This window comes from Helianthus annuus, chromosome 9, assembly GCF_002127325.2.
Source record: "Helianthus annuus cultivar XRQ/B chromosome 9, HanXRQr2.0-SUNRISE, whole genome shotgun sequence".
NCBI lineage: Eukaryota > Viridiplantae > Streptophyta > Magnoliopsida > Asterales > Asteraceae > Helianthus > Helianthus annuus.
Window position 1 is genome coordinate 153,746,805 of NC_035441.2, and position 24,559 is coordinate 153,771,363.

Consider the following 24,559-nt stretch of genomic DNA (forward strand, 5'->3'; position numbering starts at 1 on the left):
CTTTTTCATCCAAACATTCACACATGTTTAAAACATTCAAAAACTATGTTATAAGTGTTTACATATTTCACATTTCATAAAACAAAATGAGATTAATGCGGAAGCTTCATTTAGTTGTGTGTTCGGTTCTTGTTCTTCGCTTGATCGTCATCCGGAGACTCATAACGTTCACCTATGTTTAAAACCAACATAAACATTAGTTATAAGGCTTTGAAAACCATTTTAAACAAGTTTTATTATCAAAACAAACAAAATCACACAATTTGTCAGCCATTAGGCCTCTCGCGTGCCGCGAGAGGCTTGGCCTTTCTCTTCGCGGGCTGCGACCGAGGTCGCGTGACGCGACGGTTTGTGTGGTTCATGGTCGCGTAGCGCGACAAACCGTTTTCGACAGAAAGGTCCCTTCTTTCAGCTGCAAAATGCCCAGCTATGATTTTAACCAAAATTCCAATTTCAAAGTTTCATAACTTTTGATCTATTTATCCAAATTACGTGATTCTTGTTTCTATGCGACCGTAATTAGATTACGAATCCGTTTATCATCTTGATTCGCATTAAAAGCTGATTAATAAGCAGGCGACTTATAAATCCTTTATACCATTATTTGACCCGTTTCATTTTGGCAACATACTACATGTTTATTAACAATGATTGTTTCTAGTCATTTTTACCCATTCCCGGGCTTGTCAAACATTAGCGTTTTCGCTCCCATCACATGGTTTGCGCAAGCATTAACATCATGCTTATTATCTACAATTCAAGCATGCACATTTAATCAAAAATCAACGAAATCATGTTTCTAAGTTTTGACCCAAATCCAAGGGTTCATTAAATCAAGTTTTGGTGTGTCCGTTTCTCGGCTTACGCACTCATTATACCAATTTATTGTGTGACATTCAAGTCACTTCAAAACACTATCGTTTTAAACATCAATTTTACCCATTTGGTAGTCGAGTGAAAGCCGTCACTTCAATGACATACCAAACATGTTCTAACCATCTATTTTGACCCGTTTGGTTGTCGAGTGAGCTTCGTCACTTCAATAACATACCAAACTCATACATTACGCTATAACAACATTAACATAATTACAACCAATGTATATACACAATGTAACGAAACTACAAGTCGCGTACCTTATAGCTTATACTTCAAGCGCGCGTCCGATCCGACTTGGCCGCCCGAAGATTCACCCGTTTTGCCTATAAAGTTCCATTAACAACTTGTTTAGAACTCATATCATTACTCATCATGCGTAATTCTCCCTATTATAAAATTACGTATTTTATTCGAAATTTCAACATATTAGCGTTCGTTTAGGCATTTTAACAAACACCTTGTGGGCATGATTTTTATAAATCTATAATCAAGTTCATGATTAATTATTTAGCCATGTTTAAACATCATCTTCAAGCTCATATGTCTAGTATGCATCAACAACACCTAAACTTGTTTCATCACAATCAAGTATCACCAATTCATAACTAAAATTCTAGTGTTCATCCTTTCTTTACAAAACCCATTTAGCACCTATGTGGGTGATTATCAATTTCATAGTTTTCATCATTAAATCATCAAATTTTCGACTAGGGTTTGTTCTTAGACATGGATTCATCATAATTTCACTCATACATTCAATATTTAAGCAATAATTTCGATTATGAGAATTCACCAAGAATTCAAAACATCACCAAAAGATGAAATTTGACATACCTTGTGATCCTCTAACTCGAGTGATCACTAAATTCAGCTTGGTTTCGATTTGCACTTGATTTCCTTCTTGAATTTGGTTGATTTGTGTGATTTAGGGTTAAAATGGAAGAACCCTTGTTTGTCTGTGTATTTGGTCGACCAGAACACACACATGAGTGTGTGTTTTGGTGTTTGATTTTATTAAATTAAAACCATTTTCAACTTTGACAACTTTAGTCCCTCAACTACTCGAGTTTTTATAAAAGAAACCCATCTCATATTTTTCTTTTTTATCAATTCTTATTGTTAATTAGGTTACACCTTCCTAGTTTTTATTTCATATTTTTATAACTAACATGCCATTAATTACGTACATATATACAAATATGTATATATATACATATTCATACATTTATGTGTTTATTATTTTTGGGGTGTTACACGCACGGCCGTGCATCATCTGGAAGTTCATCGGAATTTGAAAAATTCATATGTAACGTCCTTAAATCGCCCTTTTTTCTCCAACTTTGTCTTGGGCGCACTGTTTAAGACCTGAAAATGGAAATGTACCTGATTAAATACCTAAACAACGAAGTTTTGGTCAAAAACGCATAAAACGGAAGTAAAATGGGGGACTTAAACATGTATAATTTAACGAATATCAAACATCCCCACACTTGAACTTTGCTTGTCCTCAGGCAAACTTTAAACAAAGCAAGGAAACGAAGTTAATAATTTACGAAGCTACTAATTTATTCGATGGTCGATTGGTTTCCAAAAAGTCAACATCAAAGATTTTAAACCAAACAAGCATATGTGAATATAGGCAAGGATAACCAAAAAGCAATGATTCAACTTCCGATCGACTTATCATGCAAATCTTTACATTTCTCACAATGTTCACATACACTCGGTTAAATTTATGAACCATACATGTAATGTGTATATGTAAAACACTATATGCCAAGTCAATGAATCATGCAACATTATATGCTTGTCACAAGATCTAATCTTCACCAATTTAACATGTGAAAAGCATTGAAGAAACACTGGATAAATGACCGGAATCAAGTCATCCAGGGGGTTAGGTTCTGCATAAAAGGGGTGGTTCTCTCTCGTTCGATTCGAAGGGACAGATCTTCTTCTCCGGTGAACACTGCAAAACAGAACACTGTTAGCCTCGTCAAGGGGAGAAGGGAGGTTCTCTCCTTGACACGACTCCGGCGTGAGAATAAGTATGTGTTTATGAAGAAGAAGAAGAAGTATTGACGAAGTGAGTGTAACTTGAAATTCATACCTGATTTACTCTCATATTTATAGCCGGGAGTCTGGGCGGGAAAACTCGTTGCTGAAATATTAACGGTAGATGCTAACCTCGTAAGCAGTTATTTTCCTTCCGTTAATTCTTTTGATCGGATTGTGGAAGCACACGGATCGCGATCTTAATCAAAGGCTAGGGGACTGCCACGTGGGAAGTGGGCAAGTGGAGGTTTCTCTCCAATTCCATGCCATCATCGTGATTTCAGGATGGACTGGGGTGATGACACATGTGCCAGACGGTTATAACTGTCTGGTGGTGCACGATTGAGTCTTCTAGAAGATTATTGCCATAATCCAGTATGACTCCTTACTATGTGGTATCAACTTAGTAAATAATATCCAAGTCTAGGTATTATTTAAGCGGAAGTATTTGCTGGGATTTTTATCCCTTTGCTATAGAGAAGTGGCGCAGGGATTTATGCATTTTCCTTTTAGCGCGCATGTATTGTCTGTTGCCTTTCTTCTAGACTCTTTGTGGGGCCAGTGTGCAGCCGCGCAAGGCCTAACGAGGGTTAAAAGGCGAGGTTGTGGTATGGTCCTAAGTACTTGATATGAGGTTTTTGGGACCTTACCCCTTCAAGTCCCCCCAGTCTAGTGGTGCTCTTATGCAAATAAGTGGAGCACTGGACTATATGAGGAAAATGTTTTTGCTGTAGTGCTTTTGGGCGCAAAGGTGAAGAATCTTTTATGAGAAGATACACTTTTCTTATTAATGCTGTCATTTGGAGATCTTTGACTTTGGGTAAGATGTATAATCCATGAGAAAAAGTATTTATACCTTTGTTTATTCTGAACTGTTGCAATCTTGGGCGAAGAGTATGTGTAATTATCAGCTGACGATAGCTTACATCACTTCTTATAGCTTGTGCTGACCCTTCGTCTTCTGGTTTTAACTGTAGTTTCTGGGAATACGTGTGGACCCTGTTAGAGGGTTTTAAATGAGATGTGACAGTTACAGTGGCAGCGCCGTTGAGAAGGCAGTTGATTTGACACTCAATCATCATAATTCTTGTCTCGATGTTAAAGCTTCTTATTCTTGGTTTATATATTCACTTTGGGTATTATATTCTCTTCCCAATTTTGAAAAAAATGGAGAATAGGCGACCGACTCGATGGAGGAGGCTTTCGGAAGTTATGAAAGTTCTTGAAGCCGCAGATGCTCTGCTTCTGCATTCCAATCCGTTGGCTGATCTTCATGTCGGAGATGAAGGTTTTAGCGATGTAAGTCGCCAGGATGCTTCGGAGGATCGACTCCGTCTTCATCTTGCAAATGACAACAACGGTGGGGTTACCCGACTGTCTGCACATACAGTGACCCACTTATTTCCCCGATTGTCTACTGGCGGCGTCCTCGTGCCGTTCCTCTGGTTGTGGTATCTGGGGACGATGAAGATGTTAACCCATGGATTATTGATCCTCATCCTTTGTCCGAGTATGGTGAGGTTCTTCATACTCCTTATGGGGTGCTAGATCAGCTTTCTTAGGTTGTTCTTATTTTGTAACTAGTACTTTTTTTTAAGAAACACTGTTGTGTTCTTTGTAAATGGCTTGTTTAAAGTGCTTTGTTGCACTAATGATTTTGTGATGCACTGCTGTGCATATCTATTTGGATGGTTCATAAGTTAAGTTTGGATTACAATATGTTGTATATGTTTAATTGCTTTGTTTAGGTAGAGCGAATGAGAATGGTATTGTACTCATATGTGAACGTATGTCTAAAATGCGCGCAAGGGTATGCTTCTTTAGACTGTTCATGAGGCGTACAATGTTCACCATATTGTTTTCGCGTAAACCAAAAGAATTATATGCGATTTGTAACAAACAATAACATGTGTAAAGATAATTGTTGCATTGATAAGGCGCAGAGCCAATTTATACAAAGTAAAATAGGAAAAATACATTGCCTGTATAGATTTGATTTGCTGAACAGCTCGGCTATATATAACACCTGCGCAATTGTTGCGCGTTCCAGGTGCGAGGGACTGATGTTCCATCGATTCTTTTGAGAGTGTATGCCCCTTTGCCTAGGACCTCGTTGATAATGTATGGCCCTTCCCATTTTGGCGCAAGCTTGCCCAGTTTTTCCGCATTGGAAGCTTCGTTGTCACGCAAGACGAAGTCTCCTGGAACAAAAGTAGACACGCGTACTCGCGCGTTGTAGTACTTTTCCAGTTTGGATTTGTATCTTGCTTCTGCGATGGCGGCGTTTTTCGTGCCTTTCTTCAAGAAGGTCTAAATCCATCCTTCGCTCTTTCTCATTGTTTTGCTTCTCCATGCCAAGCATGCGCGGTGATGGAAGGCCAATTTCGGCTGGGATAACCGCCTCTGATCCATACACAAGGCTGAATGGGGTTTCTCCCGTACTTGTTTTTGGCATGGTGCGATGAGCCCATAATATGCTGGGGAGCTCGTCGATCCATCCTCTGCGCGCCGTCCCAAGTCTTGCCTTTATGCCATCAACTATTTGTTTGTTGACACTTTCAACTTGCCCATTTGCCTGTGGATGCGCTACAGAGGCAAAGTTGTGTTCAATCTTCATTTCCTTGAACCACTTCTGAAGATCTTCTGAGGCGAAGTTGGTGCCGTTGTCGGAAATGATGCGCAATGGTAATCCGAATATGCAAATAATATGTTCCCATATGAATTTGTGGATTACCATTGTTATGGTTGAAGCTAATGACTTGGCGTCGACCCACTTTGTGAAATAGTCCACTGCCACGATAATGAACTTTACTGCGCCAGGCGCGTCAGGGAATGGACCAACAAGATCGATGCCCCATTGCTGGAAGGGCCAGGCAGATGTGACTGGTACGAGTGGATTTTTTGGACGGAGGGTTTTTGGTGCGTGACGTTGGCAGGTTGCGCACTTTCGTAATAACTCCACCGTGTCCACGTGCATCCCCGACCAATAATAGCCTGCGCTCATGATTTTAGCTAGTACCATGCGCGGACCAGCGTGTATTCCACATAAGCCTTCATGGATCTCCCTGACTAAGTATTGCGCGTCTGTTTTGTCAACACAGCGCAAGAGTGGTACCAAGAACGATTTTTGGTACAGAATTCTGTCCGCCATCTCATAGTTTATTGCCTTGTTTTGGATTTTCCGGGCTTCTGTCTTTCCTTCCGGAAGTTTGCCGTGCTGTAGGTACATGATGATCGGGGACTTCCGGGATGGACTGCTGATCTCTATCATGTTTACTTGCTTGAGAGGAACGGAAGGGTTGGACAATTCCTCGATGCGTACCTTTTTTGCTAGGTGTCTGAAGCTGGTGGCGGCCAATTTGCATAGTGCATCCGCGTGCTTGTTTTCGCTTCTGTTTATGTGATTTATTTTAAACGTTTGGAATTGGCTAATTAACATTCGCGCCTGTTCCAGATATAACGCCATAGCTTCGCCTTTCGCATCGTAGTGCCCATTAACTTGCTCAGCCACCAGTTTTGAATCAATGTTAGCTTCAAGATTTTTCGCTCCCATTTTAATAGCTAAATGGAGGCCCGCTAGAAACGCTTCATATTCTACCTCGTTGTTTGTGCTTCGGAAATCTAAGCGTATCGCATATGTAAGCTCGTGATCGTCTGGGCTGACCAATCGGAGACCTGCGCCTGCTCCATCGTCATTAGAAGCCCCGTCTGTGTGCAGAGTCCAGACCCTGTCGTAAAAGACGGGAACAGGGTTTTGGATTGCTTCACATTCCTGCACTTTATCTACGGGAAATTCTGTGGCGAAGTCTGCTAAAACTTGCCCCTTGATTGCTGGTCGTGGTCTATATAGGATATTGTATCCTCCTAGTTCTATGGCCCACTTAGCTAGTCTACCCGCGACATCGGGTTTGGATAAAATCTGCCCCAAGTGATAGTTGGTGAGAACTGTAATGACATGACCTGAGAAGTACCGGAGAAGCCGTCGAGATGCATGTACTAACGCGAGGAACAGCTTCTCTATCATTGAGTAGCGCGTTTCTGGACCAGTGAGCATCTTGCTGATGTAGTAGATTGGGGTCTGGACGTTTTCTGTTTCTACCATTAACACTGCACCAACTGCCACCTCTGCTGCGGATAAATACAGAATTAGCGGTTCTTTTTCTCGTGGCGCTGTTAGTGTTGGTAGCTGAATTAAACACTCTTTCATTTGTTTGAAGGCTGTTTCTGCTTCCGGCGTCCACTGAAAGTGACTTTTCTTGGCACAATTGCACAGTGTGCTAATGAACGGGTAAGACTTTGTAGCATGATTTGCCAAGAATCTGTTCAAGGCTGCTAATTGTCCCGCGAGTCTTTGCATTTCTTTTACTGTTGCAGGAGACGGCATCAGCTGGATGGCTTGCACCTTCTCCGGGTTAACTTTAAAGCCGTCCCTTGTTACTATGAAACCCAAAACTTTTCCTTCTTCCATCCCAAAAGAACATTTTGTTGGGTTGAGCTTTAAGTTGATGCTGCGTAATGAATTGAACGGTCGCTGAATGTTTTCGAGCATAGTTTCTTCTTCGTGACTCATGATGACGAGGTCATCCATGTATACTTCAACTGTTTTCCCGATGTCTTCTCCAAAAACCGTATCCATCAATCTCTGGTAAGTAGCCCCGGCATTGCGCAACCCGAAGGGCATTTTTGTATAGCAGAAGATACCTTTATCGGTTCGGAAGGTTGTCTTGTCTTCATCTTCCTCTTTCATTAGGACCTGATGGTAGCCTTTGTAACAGTCGAGAAAACACTTCCATCGGAAAGACGCCATAAAATCAACTTTTTTGTCGATTTTTGGAAGCGCGTAGCAATCTTTTGGGCAAGCTTTATTCAGGTCTTTGAAGTCGACGCACATTGTCCACCCACCGTTGTGTTTTTGAACCATGACTGGGTTAGCGACACAGGTATGGTACTGTACTTCGCGCAGGATTCCGGCCTTGAGCAATTCTGTGACCTGCTCGTTCATTGCCTCCGCTTTTTTTTGCGCTGAGACTACGTCTTCCCTGCGCGACAGGCTCTGCTGAGGGCTTGACATTTAGACAGTGTTGCGCTATTTCTCGCGGAACTCCGGTCATATCTGCTGGGCACCAGGCGAATATGTCTTTATTGTTTGAAAGTAATTCCTTCAATTGTATTCGTATTGCCGGTGAGATGGCGTGCCCTAGTAAGATTGTCTATTCTGGATATTCTTCGTTTAAGACCCATTTCTCCGGCTCATTTGGTGCTGAGGGTTTGGCCATCTTTGCTGGTGGTTCATCATCAACGTACATGACCTCCTTGCTTGAGTACAGAATTGCAACTCTAGTTTCTGTTGGGAACCCGCACGCAGCATGTGGAGTAGAAGTGATCATGCTGAATTCTCTTTGTGATCTTCTTCCTAGCAAAACATCGTGGCGCGATGTTGCTGGCATGACCATGAAGTTTACTATGACTGTGCGCGAATGCTCGCCATCTGATAGAGTCACAGGAAATGCAATTTGCCCTAATGGAAATACAGCTTCATTGCAAAAACCGGTGAGAGGGAAATCAACCGGCTCTAGGCGTGCTTTGTCCTCTGGATCAAGCTTTTTGAAACACTGCTCATATATGATATCCATCGAGCTTCCTGGATCTATAAACATATAGTCCGTTCTGTAGTGGCCGAAGATGCTAGTAATGATTACTGGTCGTTCTTCCTGAGGGCCTCCAGGGACAATAGGAAACACAACTTGCTGTTCCCTCCAATGCTGATTATGGTTTCGTTTATTTGGCCTTCGTGAAGGACCTCCTTGCACCATGTGTATCTGCTTTGATTCGGTTCCCTGACAATTGGTATCTTCTGATTTTTTAATTATCTTGTCATGACTACCAGATTGGATGTACCACTGATCAGGTGTCTGTGGGTCCAATACTGTAGTGTCAAAATTCTCTTTACCTTCTGTCAGAGTATTAGATCTGACATTCGGCAACTGAGATCTGTTGATTTGTTTAAAAACTTGATTCATAACGATCTTGAATCTGCCAAACCAGTATTCCAGAGTTCTTTGATCTGTACGGTTATGAACTCCTGCTTCTACTATAGAGTCATTTCCCACTGAATGGCTGTTGTTTTCTTTGATTCCCATGATTCCGTCGATCTGGGTATCCTGGGTTGCAAAACCCTTGGATTTAGATCGAGGACTTGATGGGTGGAATGATGAATTCTCTGCCATATGAAAACAGAGAATGAAGGAAAACAAATCGAAACGAGAAAAAACTGAAGAAATAGAGAGATCGGTGGGCGCCAATGAAGAAATACTGGATAAATAACCGGAATCAAGTCATCCAGGGGGTTAGGTTCTGCATAAAGGGGGTGGTTCTCTCTCGTTCGATTCGAAGGGACAGATCTTCTTCTCCGGTGAACACTGCAAAACAGAACACCGTTATCCTCATCAAGGGGAGAAGGGAGGTTCTCTCCTTGACCCGACTCCGGCATGAGAATAAGTATGTGTTTATGAAGAAGAAGAAGTATTGACGAAGTGAGTGTAACTTGAAATTCATACCTGATTTACTCTCATATTTATAGCCGGGAGTTTGGGCGAGAAAACTCGTTGCTGAAATATTAACGGAAGATGCTAACCCCGTAAGCGGTTATTTTCCTTCCGTTAATTCTTTTGATCGGATTGTGGAAGCACACGGATCGCGATCTTAATCAAAGGTTGGGGGATTTCCACGTGGGAAGTGGGCAAGTGGAGGTTTCTCTCCAATTCCAAGCCATCATCGTGATTTCAGGATGGCCTGGGGTGATGACACGTGTCCCAGACGGTTATAATCGTCTGGTGGTGCACGATTGAGTCTTCTAGAAGATTATTCCATAATCCAGTGTGACTCCTTACTGTGTGGTATCGGCTTAGTAAATAATATCCAAGTCTAGGTATTATTTAAGCGGACGTATTTGCTGGGATTTTTATCCCTTTGCTATAGAGAAGTGGTGCAGGGATTTATGCATTTTCCTTTTAGCGTGCATGTATTGTCTGTTGCCTTTCTTCTAGACTCTTTGTGGGGCCAGTGCGCAGCCGCGCAAGTCCTAAAGAGGGTTAAAAGGCGAGGTTGTGGTATGGTCATAAGTACTTGATATGAGGTTTTTGGGACCTTACCCCTTCAAGCATAAATCAAGAGGTATTTGATGGTTGTATTGATAGGCTATGGTTAAGGGTGTGGAATGGATATTTAAAAGTGGCTAAACGGTTAAAACTCGGTGGTTATTTCTAACTAGCGTAAATGAATCAACAATTATATATACGTAACACATATAAAGACGATTCTACCCTTTTCGAGCTAAACAACAAATCTTTACTATTCAGCGCTTATAACTGCTCTAATTTAATCGTCTTTTATCTGTTTTTCGATCGCTATTTTCTGGTTTTTTTATTTTTCTTTTTTTATTAGAAGGAAATCATTACAAACAAGCTAGTTAGATAATAACTTTGACCAAGTTTTAACACAAAGGTTTAAAAATTAAAAGGCTAAATTTGGTTAAGTGGGCTAAGTAGTTGGGTAAAATTGGAAAAATACGGAAAATAGGCTCAAGATGGCGAACTAATGGATAATGTTGGGTGCGAGATATAAACAAAGAAAAAAGCTAACACAAGAAGGGTATCCTAGGTGCCTCTATCATATTCATGCCATTTTCACATATTCATGATCTTGCAAACTATGCTAATGACAAGTTCTAAATTGCATAAAACATCCGGCTCACTCATATTCCGCAAAAACAACAAGCATGTCAAGAAAGTAGTAAAAGACTCAAAAATATGCTCACATAAACGGAAGGAATGGGTATGAATGTAAAGATAAATATGCAAGTCTTTCTTTTTGTTTGTCACGTTTTTAGTTATCTTTTTCAAAATCAATTTGGCTTGATGGTTTCTAAAGAACACAACTGACCGTTTTTATATATTTAAAGTTTTTTTTTTTTTTACAAAAACAAGGACAAACAAAGTTAAACCCCTCCCCACAATTGAACTTCACATTGTCCCCAATGTGAAACACATATTAGTTAAGCGATTATGAAGAGCTAAACTAAAGTGTGAAAAAGGATAAAAGTACTCCCTTAGAGTTGAAGTAGACTTGTCTGAATGGACTTTGAATATAAGTCTTTTCAACTCTGTGTGCGTTCCTTATATACCTGCAAAGCACATCACTAACCGAAACAGAAAACAACGCTATTGATCAAATGATTAGATAACCGAAAACCATATCCACTAGTTTAAACAAAATAAAACACACACTACTAAAATGTTTTTAAAGCAAAGCCGGAATACTAAGATAAGACACCAACATCTTGGAATTGTGCGCTCCCTCACCTGTCCAACCTCCCCCTCATCGTCTTGACGAGTTCTAGATGAACCCACCCCATCATATCTGCATGGCCCCTCGCGGCCAGTCGGGTTCCCGAATGGGAACTGTGGAGGATCTCTGAAGTAGTTTGGGAAGGCGTCGTGGAGTCCTCCGAAGATGTACGAGAATCCTGCATGCATCTCCTCTCTCATCATCGTTTGAGTCACCTGCATGTCTCGAAACTGCCGATAAAACTCGGGGTACGAAGGGATGCCAGTCGGCCAATCCTGTTGCGGTTGATAACCGTACCGGTGCTGGTGCTTTGGTGGCGGTACTAATAATCCTCCCTCATGTTGTGGCTCGTGAACCTCTTCTTCATGAACCATGTGGAAGTCTTCGTCCTCCTCCTGTGGTGATGATGGTGGTGGTAGTGGATCCCAAATCTCTCCATTAAGGCCCCTCAGTCTCGGGCCATGTTGGGTATCCACCATCAAACCTATCGTTTTCAAGGACCGAAGGTCCACTTCCCCCCCTGCGTGAACCAGTGTGAGACCATTCACCACATCGTCGGACATGATCCCAATGGCATAGGCTAGTTGGGTCACATATTCTCCCCTGTGGATCTCGCTACTTGTGGACCTCCTCGCACTATTTAAGAAGAATTCAGCCATTCGTGCGGCAAGGTTCACGTGCACTCCATTCACTATAGAGTACAAGAAGAGCACATCCGGAGTAGGACAGTTCCCTGAACTGTCCATGCAACCACAAATCGTGTGGCTCATAACCTGATGAATAACCCTCAGAAGCAAGTCCCGTAGCCTTGAAGCCTTAGCCTTCCTAGCCTCGTATGGTGGCCCGATTGCCACCTGAGCCCAAAAGTTGGCTCTTTCTTGGTCATTGCTGAATTTGTAGATGTTGGTAAAGAGCTCGGAGTTGATATCTTCATCAGTGTATATTCCTAACTTTCTCCCGAGCTTTGCTACTGACCACTTATGCCATCTCCTGCCTAGTCTAAACTGTACCATCTTTGTATGATGAAAATCTGGATTATCGCTTTGTGGTTTGTCGTATGCATAGGAAGCGAAAAATTCCAATGTAAGTTCAAGGTACACGGGTTGTTGAATGTTCAACAACCTAGACATTGGGAAGGAGATCATTTCGGCTAGTCTCTCTGATTGGTTCAGGGCCTGCATAACAGCCCAACTTAGTCTTCGTGGTTCCCCAATCTGACCCCTACAATTCCATAGTGATTGCATCGTATTGACGCAAGGTCGATCCGTTGATTTTTCGGGGTCGAATTGGTTAAAAGGGTGGTTCATCTGCATATAGGAACATAATAAAATGCGAGCAGATTAAGAAATTTCAAGTCCCGTCATCAGAACAGTGATTTAACGACATTCTGATGTCGTTTCAGTAAGCGCACGGGCATGCGGCCTGGTGCACGGTCGTACGTCCCGAGTATGCTATCTCGTCTTCTGAATGCCCAACCTTTTTGCGATCACATAAAAGATATTACACAGACCTTTTAGAATCATCAATGGGTTAGACAGATTTTGTTTTCTGTAGCAGATACCTTAGTTCCATTTTGGATAAGTTAGGTACATCAACAGCGCCCACTACACTTCAAAAGAAATAGGTACACAAATAATTTGTATTGCATACGTTAACATTCATATTACGCATGTACCACTGAAACAACCCCACAAGTTAAGGATAACAAAGGGAAAAGTACGACTTCCACTGAACCAACCTTAAGTGATTGTCATCAACCAAAGGATTCACCAACAAATCAAAAGAAAAACAACCCACCTGGTACACCCATAACAACTTTCACAAAAGAAAAACAACCCACCTGGTACACAACAACTTTCACTATTCATATAGTTTACGACGTATACACAGTCCACGTTATTTGTATTAACAAAAAAAATGGTTTCTTAGCAATGTCCACACACACATACAACATAATCAAAGAAATAGAGAAGACCCATGGATGTATTGGTACGACGTCCACACCACTAAACACCCCAGTTCACCAGCAAACTAACGAACAAGACGATTGGGAGGATGATGAACGGTGGACAACCAATATGGACGAAATCAAGGAGACATTCAAACCTTATTTAAATTGATTATACTATCTCGTTCGACGTGGTTACTATGGTCCCCTGATTTAAAATAATTTGTCAATGACTTTCAGACGACACTTTCTTCTTACCTTTAAGCATTTTAGTACATTTTTGGGCCATTTGGCCAGAAATCAAATGATCACTTTTTTAACAAACAAACTGGGAAGTCCATATTAAAAAAATTAAATAAATAAACAAGCCTACTACTAAAGTGGTAAAAAAAACAAACAAATAACTAAATGAAAAAAGAAACATGAGGTCCAGTTTGGTAATAATTTCCACTTCCATTATCTCGTTTACCAACTATTGTATTCTTGGTTTTTTATGTCATTAATGCAATTCATGAATTGATATATTAATGATACTACCACAATACTTTAAAAGATAAACCAGCTGAAACAAACCATGCAAACTGCAGGCCAACAACGATTACACCTTAACTTTAGATTTCATTTATGATACTGATTTCCAGTTAATTTTATTCAGTCCTAGGTAATATGTTATATTTGTTCTTTCATCCAACCATTGTTACGCATTTCAAGTTAATTTATCATAACTCACATGTTTCATTTTGTAAGATAAGAGTCACATGTTGGGTTTTGTAACTAACAAACGTCATGCTTAAAAGTCAACATTTATAATACATATCATAAATGAATATGATATCAGTCAGGATACCCGCTATAACGCGCAAACTTTCCCACTAGTCTCTAGTTAAGAGAACGACAGGTTACAATTTTTATAGTCTACAAGATAAAAACTAATATATATATGTAATAAAGATAATATATAATTGTAATAAAGATAATATGTATAATTAATTAATTAATAATAATAAGTTAACTAAATATATTTGAAAATATAACTTTGGGTCCTCCAAGATTGGGCCTAAAGAAGTAAGCCTCACATATATATGCATAAGGCTGGCCCATTACTTTAATTGAATCCCTCAAATAATCACAAGTTCACCAATGGGTGGTGGTTGGCAAAGACAAAACCTTTAAACACCTCAGGTTTGGAAGGGGAGGTATTTGGGTTCAAGTTCCATAGACAACAAAGATTAAAAAAATTCGTCGTTCAGAAAAAAAAATTATCACAAGTCCACCACGAGCACCCAAACACCACTGTTCAGATCAGTCGTTCATATCTAGTTATCCACCAACCGGTCCAGTCGCTGCTAGGGGTAACCAGGTTCTGCCAGAACCTAATGGTTTAATCAAACCAATACACAACTGATGAAGATACACTTCCGGTTAATTGGTTTGGCTAATCCATCCAGTCCTAGGATGGGTAAACTCCCGAGTAAACTGTAATTTTAGTCAATATGGTTTGGTCCACATTGCAATTACATTATATTATATTATATATTATATATATACTACAATTATCAACTTTGGTGAACAATACACTTTGACCTTTTTTATGTTTTATTTTATTTTTGTATACTTTTATTCCTCAACTCTCAGCATTGACACATACAACCCCTTAACTTTCCAAAGACTTTATAATGTTTATGTACGTGTTGATATAAATTCAAGTTGATTTACGTTCGGGTCAAATATAATATGTTCTTATTCTTAATTGCCAGGGCCGACCAACCCGTGCCGTCGCCCGAGACCCAAATTTTTAAAGGGCCCGAAAGGTTTTTATAAGCTTTTTTATATACTAAATTATATATGTAATTTATGGATCAATTTATTATGCAAAAAAGCGTTGGTTTATGGAGTGGAAAAGTCATCACAAAATAATGTGAAGGTCTCAAGTTCAAGTCTAGGCTCCACCACCAAGGTTTTATTTTTTTTAATTCATTTCCTCTTAACTAATATTTTGGGCCCAATTTTTTTTTGTCGCCCGAGGCCTAAATTTTTTTGAGAGTTCTCAGGGATGGCTCTGTTAATTGCTTATTATTATATATATTTTCGGTTGGCCTATGTTTTGACGTAAATTTTATTTTTTTCCGGAAATGAGTCGAGTCAAATATTATACGTTTTCGTGTTTATTTTTATGTACGTTCTCAATTGGTCTACGTTTTGATGTAAAAAAAATTCACAATGCTGCGGCAACACGCGGGGCAATTTACTAGTTTTTTACAATTTTGAAAAGTTTTGCTAAAAATAGGTTTCAAATCCTTGCAATATCATTCCATGTTACTAGCTCATTAATTATCCTAAAGGGTGGGAAAATTGACCAGAACATGAACCAGATGGAATATATAAATTGACATGAGATCCAACATAATGTGATCTAAGAAGAGGACAATTCACCTTTTAAAAATAATCCACACGAATAACAGACTAGCAAGACATTCACTGTTCATGTCACATGTATTATGTGCATGGTACTTGAGATAACTTTCTGTTTTAAATTTTTACATGTTCACTATATGCAGCAGCCAATCATGGCAGATCAAAGAAACTGAAGTGACAGACAATAAAGGTAATATAGAGAAAATGACATGAAAGAAGAAGACTAGCCAACAAAAGAGGTGACAGGTAACCAAATTGTTCTGTTGTTTATTGCATCCATCTGTTTCTTTCCAATTCACATGACTTATTGTTGTTTAATACCTCTAATTCCAAAGTTCCATCATAGTTGATTATTTGATTAATATAATAATACATGATCATTAAATGGTACATTTGAGATGTATGCAACGTTTTCTTGTATGTTACAACTTGTGGGTCGATCAACAGGTTAATCGATAAAGGCCTTTGGGGAGATGTGAAGGCATCAGAATGACGGGCGAGGATGCGCTGGACGCCTAGACCATGTTTCGATAGAATGTATTTCATGTTTCTAATCTTACCGGCTTAATGTTTGATGATCATTTTATAACTATTTGAGTTGTATAAGATAAAAATCACTTGTCAAGATTAAAAGCTAAGACTATGTGGTATACCAGCGTGGAGTACCGGTGTGGTCCGACCTAACTTAAAACCACGCCGTGGAATACTGTGCCACAAGCGCGTGGACCATGACAATGGGGCTTACCGACATGGCTTTTTCCATGGGTGTCGAAATGGTATGGTTGGGTGGTGTGGTACAGTGGCGGAGCTTGACCAAAAGTTTCGAGGGTGCGTAAAGTGATGGGACCGAAAATTTTTTTTCCTATCGTTATGTTTCGGGTCGGGTCGGGTCAGGTCGGCTATTCGATTCCAGTCGGGTCAAATAATAGTAGTTCCAAATAAAACTAATAAAAAATTCATTCATTCAAAGGAACCGTTCTTGCACATAGAAAAACTAAATATTGTATAACAAACAAAAAACTTATATATATATAATGATACGAGATAAATGGAACCTGGACGAAGAATTACAACTTAGCCCGGCGACCTTAAAGATTTTTGAATTCATCAATTATGTCTTCCGAATCAAACTTATCAGCAATTTCTTTTTCTATGTAAATCACCAAGCTATTTGTGAGATATTCATCTGCCATTTTATTGCATTCCTATAATACTATTAACAATTAACAATAAAATAAAAGAATAAAGAAAAGAATTGTTACCCAAATGTTGGTGGAACCGTGAATCACTGAATTGCAAATGGATAAGGATGGCACCACTTCTCAAATTGTGAAATTGGCCCAAAAGTCTTACCGGGGAACTGAAGAAACACAAGTCAGAACCAAAAGTCTTGCGGCAGGATTGCAGAAACAAAAAGCTACGGCGGCTGGGAAAAAGATAAATAATATTTGATAATTAATAATTTGGTATTAAGTTTGTTGTGTGGTGGGTAATCTAGGGTTAAACAAATAAAATAAGAGTTAAAATATATTTACCAAATTACCCACCATTTAGGAAAAATAATCGGGTGGGCGATCCTATATAAATTTTAAATTTTCGGACGAAAAATCGGACCATAGACACACTTCTAGCCGAAACATTGGGGTGGGTGGGTGCACCCCCGGGTAACCATAATGCTTCGCCCCTGGTGTGGCATTCTCAAGCAATTTTTTTTTTTTGAACGGCTAATTTCTTTAGTCCGCTATCGTCTGTGAGACATGAATCTAAGACCTTCCCCTTTACAACCTATGTTTTTTTAAAGGCTTTGCATTTGCCAATAAAGCACCATCCCATTAGTAATTTCCTCAAGCAATTAGAAACAATTAAAATATAACCATTGGTAAACGGTCAAATAAATATTTATTACTCAAATCGTTTATATATATATTACACCACCTTTATAAAAATAATCCATTATCTCCGAAACCTTTCAAACCCTCTCTTCCGATTCTTAAAAACAAATGGACCCAAACAACCAATTATGCAATGTTTTTAATTATTATAAACTAGTTTATAGACCCGCGTATTACACGAGTTTGTATAATATAAATAATATAGTTATATAATCCGTAAAAACTTTATATTACTAACGATCTATGTTATTTAGTAACGAAACTTTATATATACGAATTTCCATTACCATATAAAGGTTCACACAACTAACTTGAATTTATCACAAAAATTGACCCATCTTAATTAGTAATACTGAAAATACCATAATAGTCGTGTATTATAAAACTTGAATACTGAAAAACATGTAATAAACAAATTTATATATTATTAATATGAATGAAATTATGTATTGCGTTACATATAACAATGTATAAATAATAATAATTTTATCATTGTGTATCTTTTAAATATAACTTTTATTTAAAATAAATCTTTAAAACTTCAATTCTGTTTACAAAATTCATTATTTAAGTTGTTCTTTTTCTCTTTGTTAGTAAAAAGCAATCTTATTGGTATGACATATATTAGATTTGTTATTCTTACTAATAATTGTTATGCGAAATTAATTAATAAATTGTATTTGTAAAGTTATGCTATAAGTTAAAGGTTTATATATGATGAATGAATCTTTTCATTATTAAAGGTTATTGACTATGTCACAAATGAGTATAAAATGAAATTAATATATATTTCTTAGCTCTATTAAATTGAAAACACATCATAAATCAATGTAGCTACAAATCTTAATATTATCTCATCTTCAAAAGGTTAAGTTCTCTCCGTCTATCATCTTAAAACCGAGTTCAATAAAATTTTAGTCTTGTTGCGAGATAGTCATCTGGTTAGTTACTCTTTTTTAGCTTTTATTTATATGTTAGAAAAACTCATATATTGGTTTTATAGATAATCTCAGATGTGGATAACAGTTTTTGTTTTTTTTTCTTTTGTAATTTAAACTATTTTATTTTAAGAAGTACTAAAATCATAGGTTTAAATATTATAGATCATTTATGTATATTTTTTAATCATAAATTAGAAACAAATATTAGTTATTATATATTATTAATAAATTATCCTAAATTAGAATTAGATATTAATTATTATGTATTATAAATGAATTAAAGATGAAAATGTCATGTGGCATTAATTTGAAGGATATTAGAGGAGAAAATGCCATGTGGCATTGAAGTATTCTTTTATTAGTATTAGATTATGCAATTTTTTTAATTATTATATAACAAGCTAAGAGCCCGTGTTTTATATGGATTGCAAAATTTTGATTTTATATAATAAGCAATATAGTTATATCTTTAAAATACCCTGTATATTGCACGAGTTAAATAAATATAATGTAATCGGTTAACACATACGATCGTCAAGATATTTATTTAAATGATAAATTCGATGTACTATTTACTTATAAAAATTTTAATTTGTTTTCTATTTATTATTAGGTTAGCAATATGTGTATTACATGTGGTAGAATTAATGATATATTAGATGATTATTAATAAGCGGAAAAATAAAAGAAATAACAAATAAATAAGAGAGACCCATGAAGTTTGTGATTTAATATAATTTTCTTTTTTCTGTTTTCTATTAAATATTAAATAATAATAGTATTTAAAATATCATTTTAGTCCTTGTGGTTTGAGTCATTTTGTCAGTTTAGTCCAAATGTTTCATTTTTTGCATGTGGGTCCATAAAGGTTTCACCGTTGCTATTTTAGTCCATTGGGTTAACTTCATCCATTTTTTCTGTTAACAAGAAGGGCAATTCGGTCATCTTATATGTAATTCTGTGAACTAGAAGGGCAATTCGGCCATATAAAATGACCGAATTGCCGTTCTCGTTAACAGAAATAATAGATGAAGTTAACCTAGTGGACTAAAATGACAATGGTGAAACTTTTTGGACCCACAGGCGAAAAATGAAACCTTTGAACTAAACTGGTAAAATGGCCGAACTAAAATGTCATTTAACTCTAAAAAATAATTTAACTAAATCTAATTTAAATGAGAATTAATAAAAAATTATATATTTGTCTGATTTTACAAAGAAAAAAAAAGAAGAAAACTTTTTCTATCTCCTATGAAAAAGGAGAAAATATAAATTATATGTTATTATTAATTCAAAGTTTGATAAAAAGTTAGTATCATTATCTAAATTATATTTCGTTAAACTATTGTTTAATAGAAAAAAAATTGAAAAATAAGATAAGGAGATTATTAATTCAAAGTTTGATTAAAAAAGTTATTATACTTATCTAAATTATATTTAGTTAAATTATTATTTAATAGGAAAAAAATTGAAAAATAAGATAAGAAGGCACATGTGTTAAAAAAAGATTTTTATTTATTAGTATAGAAAGATGTTTATAGTTATGTAATGTTTTTTACAAAGTTTTAAATCATAAACTAAATATTATTTGTATCATAAACTAAAACCACTCCCCTAAATGTGAAAAAAAGTAAAAACAATGTGGAATCTGATCAATGTGGTAGTTTCCACTTTCCGATGTAGTAGAGTGTGGACCATACCATGGGTAAAGGATAATGGTGGCCCGGGATTGCCTCGATTCAAATCGATTTTACGTTCGTAATGTTAATTTTTCCAAAAATTTTTGGATTTTTTTAGTTTAAAATATTGGATTTTTAAGATTTCGGCCTCCACCTTTGAATTTTGAGAGTCCGGCCCCCATTGAGTTTTCGTTCAAGTTCCGCCATTGAACCATACCCCATAATCCGAAAAAGAACCAAAAGAGGACTGATCACTTACATAAACACTTATACATGTTTTAACTTGGATACATAACGTAGTTAGTAGCGTTGTATAAACTGCCTTTCTTTCTATCTCTCACTATATGTCTATATATGAATAACACTACGTACAAAATGCTTATAGTTTCTTTTAAGAAGAATAATATAACTCGCAACAATAGTCATGTTTATACTACATGTGAGATAAATAATCAACTTACATACAAATTTCAGATCCACAATATTCAATAAAAGGCATTACAAAAGCCTCTTTAACAATAATACAAAAAATATGACCAAATTCAACGAGGAAAACAAGTGAAAAATTAAATATAAGCAACTCTTACATTCAACAACAGTTTCCCCTTGTATTTGAGACTACCCTTTGGGATGTGATTTCTTCTCTTCTGCTGATCTTAGACCCTCCATCTTCAAAGTATGAAGCAGGAAATCACTCCACGTGTCAATGGGCCCCGGTAAACACCAATGCACACAATCATTATACAAAGTCACATTCTCATTGGGCCAATGTCCATATCTACTTGGGTGGCCATCGGGCCTCAGTAACATGGCCTGTGTTGTGTCCAAAAGCCTGTACTTTAAACCTTTATTCTTTCCCATCTTTTCACCCCTTTTAAATTCTTCTATTTGTGTCATATACAACTCCAAATTAACACCCTCTAATGTTATCTCATTGCTCTTAAATGGCATCTTTCTAACACAATCTCCACCACTGTTCCACTCACCACCCTCAAAATGCATCGGCGCAAATGTTCTTAAAATCGTTATCCCCTTGAAGTTTTGTCGGCTGTTGATCGCGTTAAACGCTGTCCTTATCGCCTTTCTATATCCAAATGTCATCGGATAGTCAGTGATGTTCTCCAGCTGACAGAATCTGCAACCAACCACTTGGCGGTTGACATAGTACAGTGCGGGTCGCCAGAACCAGTGGCCCGCATTGATGATCAAATAATTAAATCCATCGATTTGGGTTGTCCATTTTTCATCGAACTCGTCTAGGTAAAGGTTGAAGAGGCCAGTGTGGGTTGGCCCATCGGAACTGGCCTCTTGGGCCTTTACTAAAAATGGTGACCAATATGTGGCTAGAGTGAAGTTGTACGAGACATAGTACCAATGTTTGAAATTCTCGTCTTTTGTTGTTGATTTATCGATAGGATATTCCACCTGGAAATATTACAATCTAAATTATGAATTATTTATCTAGGATATGTGAAAATAAAAGCTAAAATACACAATATAAAATATTTTATAATAAAAGATGTAAATTATTATTATTATTATTCGGTGAACAAATCCACTAAACACGTTGATGTTTTAAAAATGGTTGAAGGAGTCATGGGCTACAGGTTGCCAGCAAAACTATGTTCCCTAAAAATTGTCACCAACTAAATTATATAATATAATATAATCCAGATCTACAAAGTTCAAACCTAATCATACCAATATATTTTATTAATATAGACATATATGTTTCAACTAAACTTGTTTAAAATAATTTAACAGAAATTTACTTATTCTAATATAACTGATATTTTGAGAATTTTTTATTAATAAACAAGCTTTAATACACGTACACAAACTAGCATGAATATTTCTATAAACGGTGTTGGTTACGGTACAAACTATATTTATCATACAAACAATATTATGTTAAGAATTGCAAGGTTAAATTACCGAAAAGGTTTATATAATAAATTGTACAAAGATTAAAACGGTTATCGCTATTCTCAATATTTGTTATTATTAGCTGTTAATTCTAAAATGACCATCCACATATATACACACTGCATGTTACTTTCGCTTTTATTCATAAAAATGAAATCAAATTTCAAAAAAAAAAAAAAAATAGTTTTTGTTTTGTATTCCTTTTTTGATATGATTTGTAAGAGCCGTCGAAACAACAACCCACATCATCATCATGCTAAAGATACTTTCACACACGTCTTTAATTAAATTCTGATTCAATTCGAAGGGTAAGTTAGATCAGAAAATATATATAGATATAGTATTCTTTAATTCAGAGTTTAGTTTTTATTTCATTAAAATTGTTTTAATGTCACCACAACATGCTATTTGATCGAATTATTATGTTTTATAATGCTAAATTAATTTTAATCATTTACTCTTTTTTTTCTGCATGTTTGATTCCATAGCCACACAATATTAAAAAAGCATATTAATTATTGAAAGAGAACAATAATAAAAGGACAAAATTCCTTACGAATAATAAAATTTCACGACTCTCTTTTCCAAAATGTGTTTACTTTATGTACAAACACTTTCCTCACTTAACACTCAACCGCTACAACAAAAAATCCAGACACACTGACACACATAAAAGAAAATAAAAACACACACAAGATATATATAAAATTAAATGGAAAAAATGAAAGAAACACATCATTGTTGTACGTAAAACAACTAATTGGAAAATTAAGGGAAAACATTTAATAGATATTCGAATGTCAAATGATTAGGATGAAACTCTTGAATTGGAAATTTGATGATAAGAAACATGAGGACCAATTGTTAATCATATAAGATCCACGTAAGCAACGGGGCCCACCCATGTGCATAATTTGCATAAGATGCCATCTAAACTCTTAGATTATAAAACTACAATGAGTTCATATTTGATTATTGATATTTCTTTTGTCCATTCTTCATTTGTCATTTCATATATTTTTCTTTTTATTTTATATATTTCTACTAAAATTATTTGTTTCGAGATATATAATTTCAAAACATTTTTTATTAAAAAATAACTCAAAAGTCAATACCCACCCTACCTAAATGAGGCCGTCTGTATATAAAATATATTATAATATCCACGTACAAAATTGGAAAAAAATGGAAAATGAGAGGATAATCAAGTAATGTTTTTTTTATTTATCCTATAAAAATTAAATACAGAAATGTAATATTTATTAAACTAATAGTCATCAATACTGACAGACCCATGATAAAATATCACACAAGTTGTTTAACAAAAAAATGTAACTTACTAACTTTAACGTAAAAGAAATATACCGATATACGAGATCTTGAATAAAAACATAGAGGTGATAACTAAATAATATATATAAAAAATGAACGATGGGGATGAACCGATGAACTTACCCTGGATAACATGCAAATCAAGGATTGCATTTGGTTTCTACCCACAGAATCACCAACAAAAGCCAAAGATTTATCTCTTACAATCTCCAAAAACTGATACGGGTTAAAAACGGGTAGATCACACCCATCGGGTTTCCATTTCCACTTCATGAAATCCGAATCGGGTCGGCCATATTTCTGGCAGTTTTGGTGTTCATGTATGGCCCAACATGTCATGTTATTATAATATGGAGCATCCGGGTTGGGTACCCATTCACCGGAGAACACATCGCATTTATGGTGGTTGTCATTGATGGTGATGACTTCATCTTGCGGGTGGTAGACCGGTGAGACGACGGTTGCGTCACCGGTGGAAGCATGGGTTGATGGGTATCTATGGAGTGGGTAGTACAAAGGTACAACTGTGAGGATAATGAGTGTTAGGGTTATTAATATTAGGGTTTTGGATGTGCTTTTAAGGGTTGTACCTTGATTGTTGTTGTTCTTCCCATAAGGAAGTTGATCACTTCCTGTTGTCACCTTCATCAAGAAATCTAGAGAGAGAGGGAGGGGTTAGAGAGAGATGGGGTACAAGTCCCAAAACAAAGGTGGTGGGTGGCTTTTATTTTATGGAAAATCTTTAATTAAGGTTTTTTTATATATAATAGTTATGTATGGGATTATTATGAATAATAATATTTTAGGTCGATTATTGAAAGATACGCTACTGAAAAATAATGTGGCAATAATCATATAAAACAAATTATGAGCACATCAAATCTTGTGTTTATTGAAGGAAGATAATTAAGAAATAAATTAAAGACATATTTAATGAGGTTATGCGTTTTATGTTTTTACAATTTGATATAAGTTTTGATATATATATATATATATATATATATATATATATATATATATATATATATATATATATATATATATAGTGGGAAGGTTTATTTGAGAAGAAATTTAATGTGAGAAGAAAAAGAAGAAAGGGCATATTAGTAAAATACTATTTCATTTATAACTCATATCATTAATTTT

The 24,559-nt window shown here is 36.5% G+C and overlaps 1 protein-coding gene and 1 long non-coding RNA gene across 2 annotated transcripts; both read right to left on the reverse strand.

Moving 5' to 3' along the window:
- Positions 1–1,846, reverse strand: LOC110874785. The gene is made up of 3 exons (XR_002556217.2): positions 1,714–1,846; positions 1,137–1,202; positions 1–172 (listed from the first exon to the last, which is right to left on the reverse strand). It is a non-coding gene; the product is annotated as an uncharacterized LOC110874785 (long non-coding RNA).
- Positions 1,847–20,561: 18,715 nt separating this feature from the next.
- On the reverse strand, positions 20,562–24,135 carry LOC110879050 (protein trichome birefringence-like 19). The gene is made up of 2 exons (XM_022127459.2): positions 23,537–24,135; positions 20,562–21,580 (listed from the first exon to the last, which is right to left on the reverse strand). Exons 1-2 carry the CDS (start codon positions 24,059–24,061, stop codon positions 20,774–20,776), a joined length of 1,332 nt encoding a protein of 443 aa, XP_021983151.1. The 5' UTR covers positions 24,062–24,135; the 3' UTR covers positions 20,562–20,773.
- Positions 24,136–24,559: the final 424 nt, after the last annotated feature.

Bases quoted from the DNA above. Each gene is read 5' to 3' on its own strand.
- LOC110879050 (XM_022127459.2), bottom strand. From the start codon at position 24,061: ATGAAGGTGACAACAGGAAGTGATCAACTTCCTTATGGGAAGAACAAC. The intron at 21,581-23,536 runs GTAAGTTCATCG...TAATATTTCCAG, and splicing joins TGATTTGCATGTTATCCAGG to GTGGAATATCCTATCGATAA.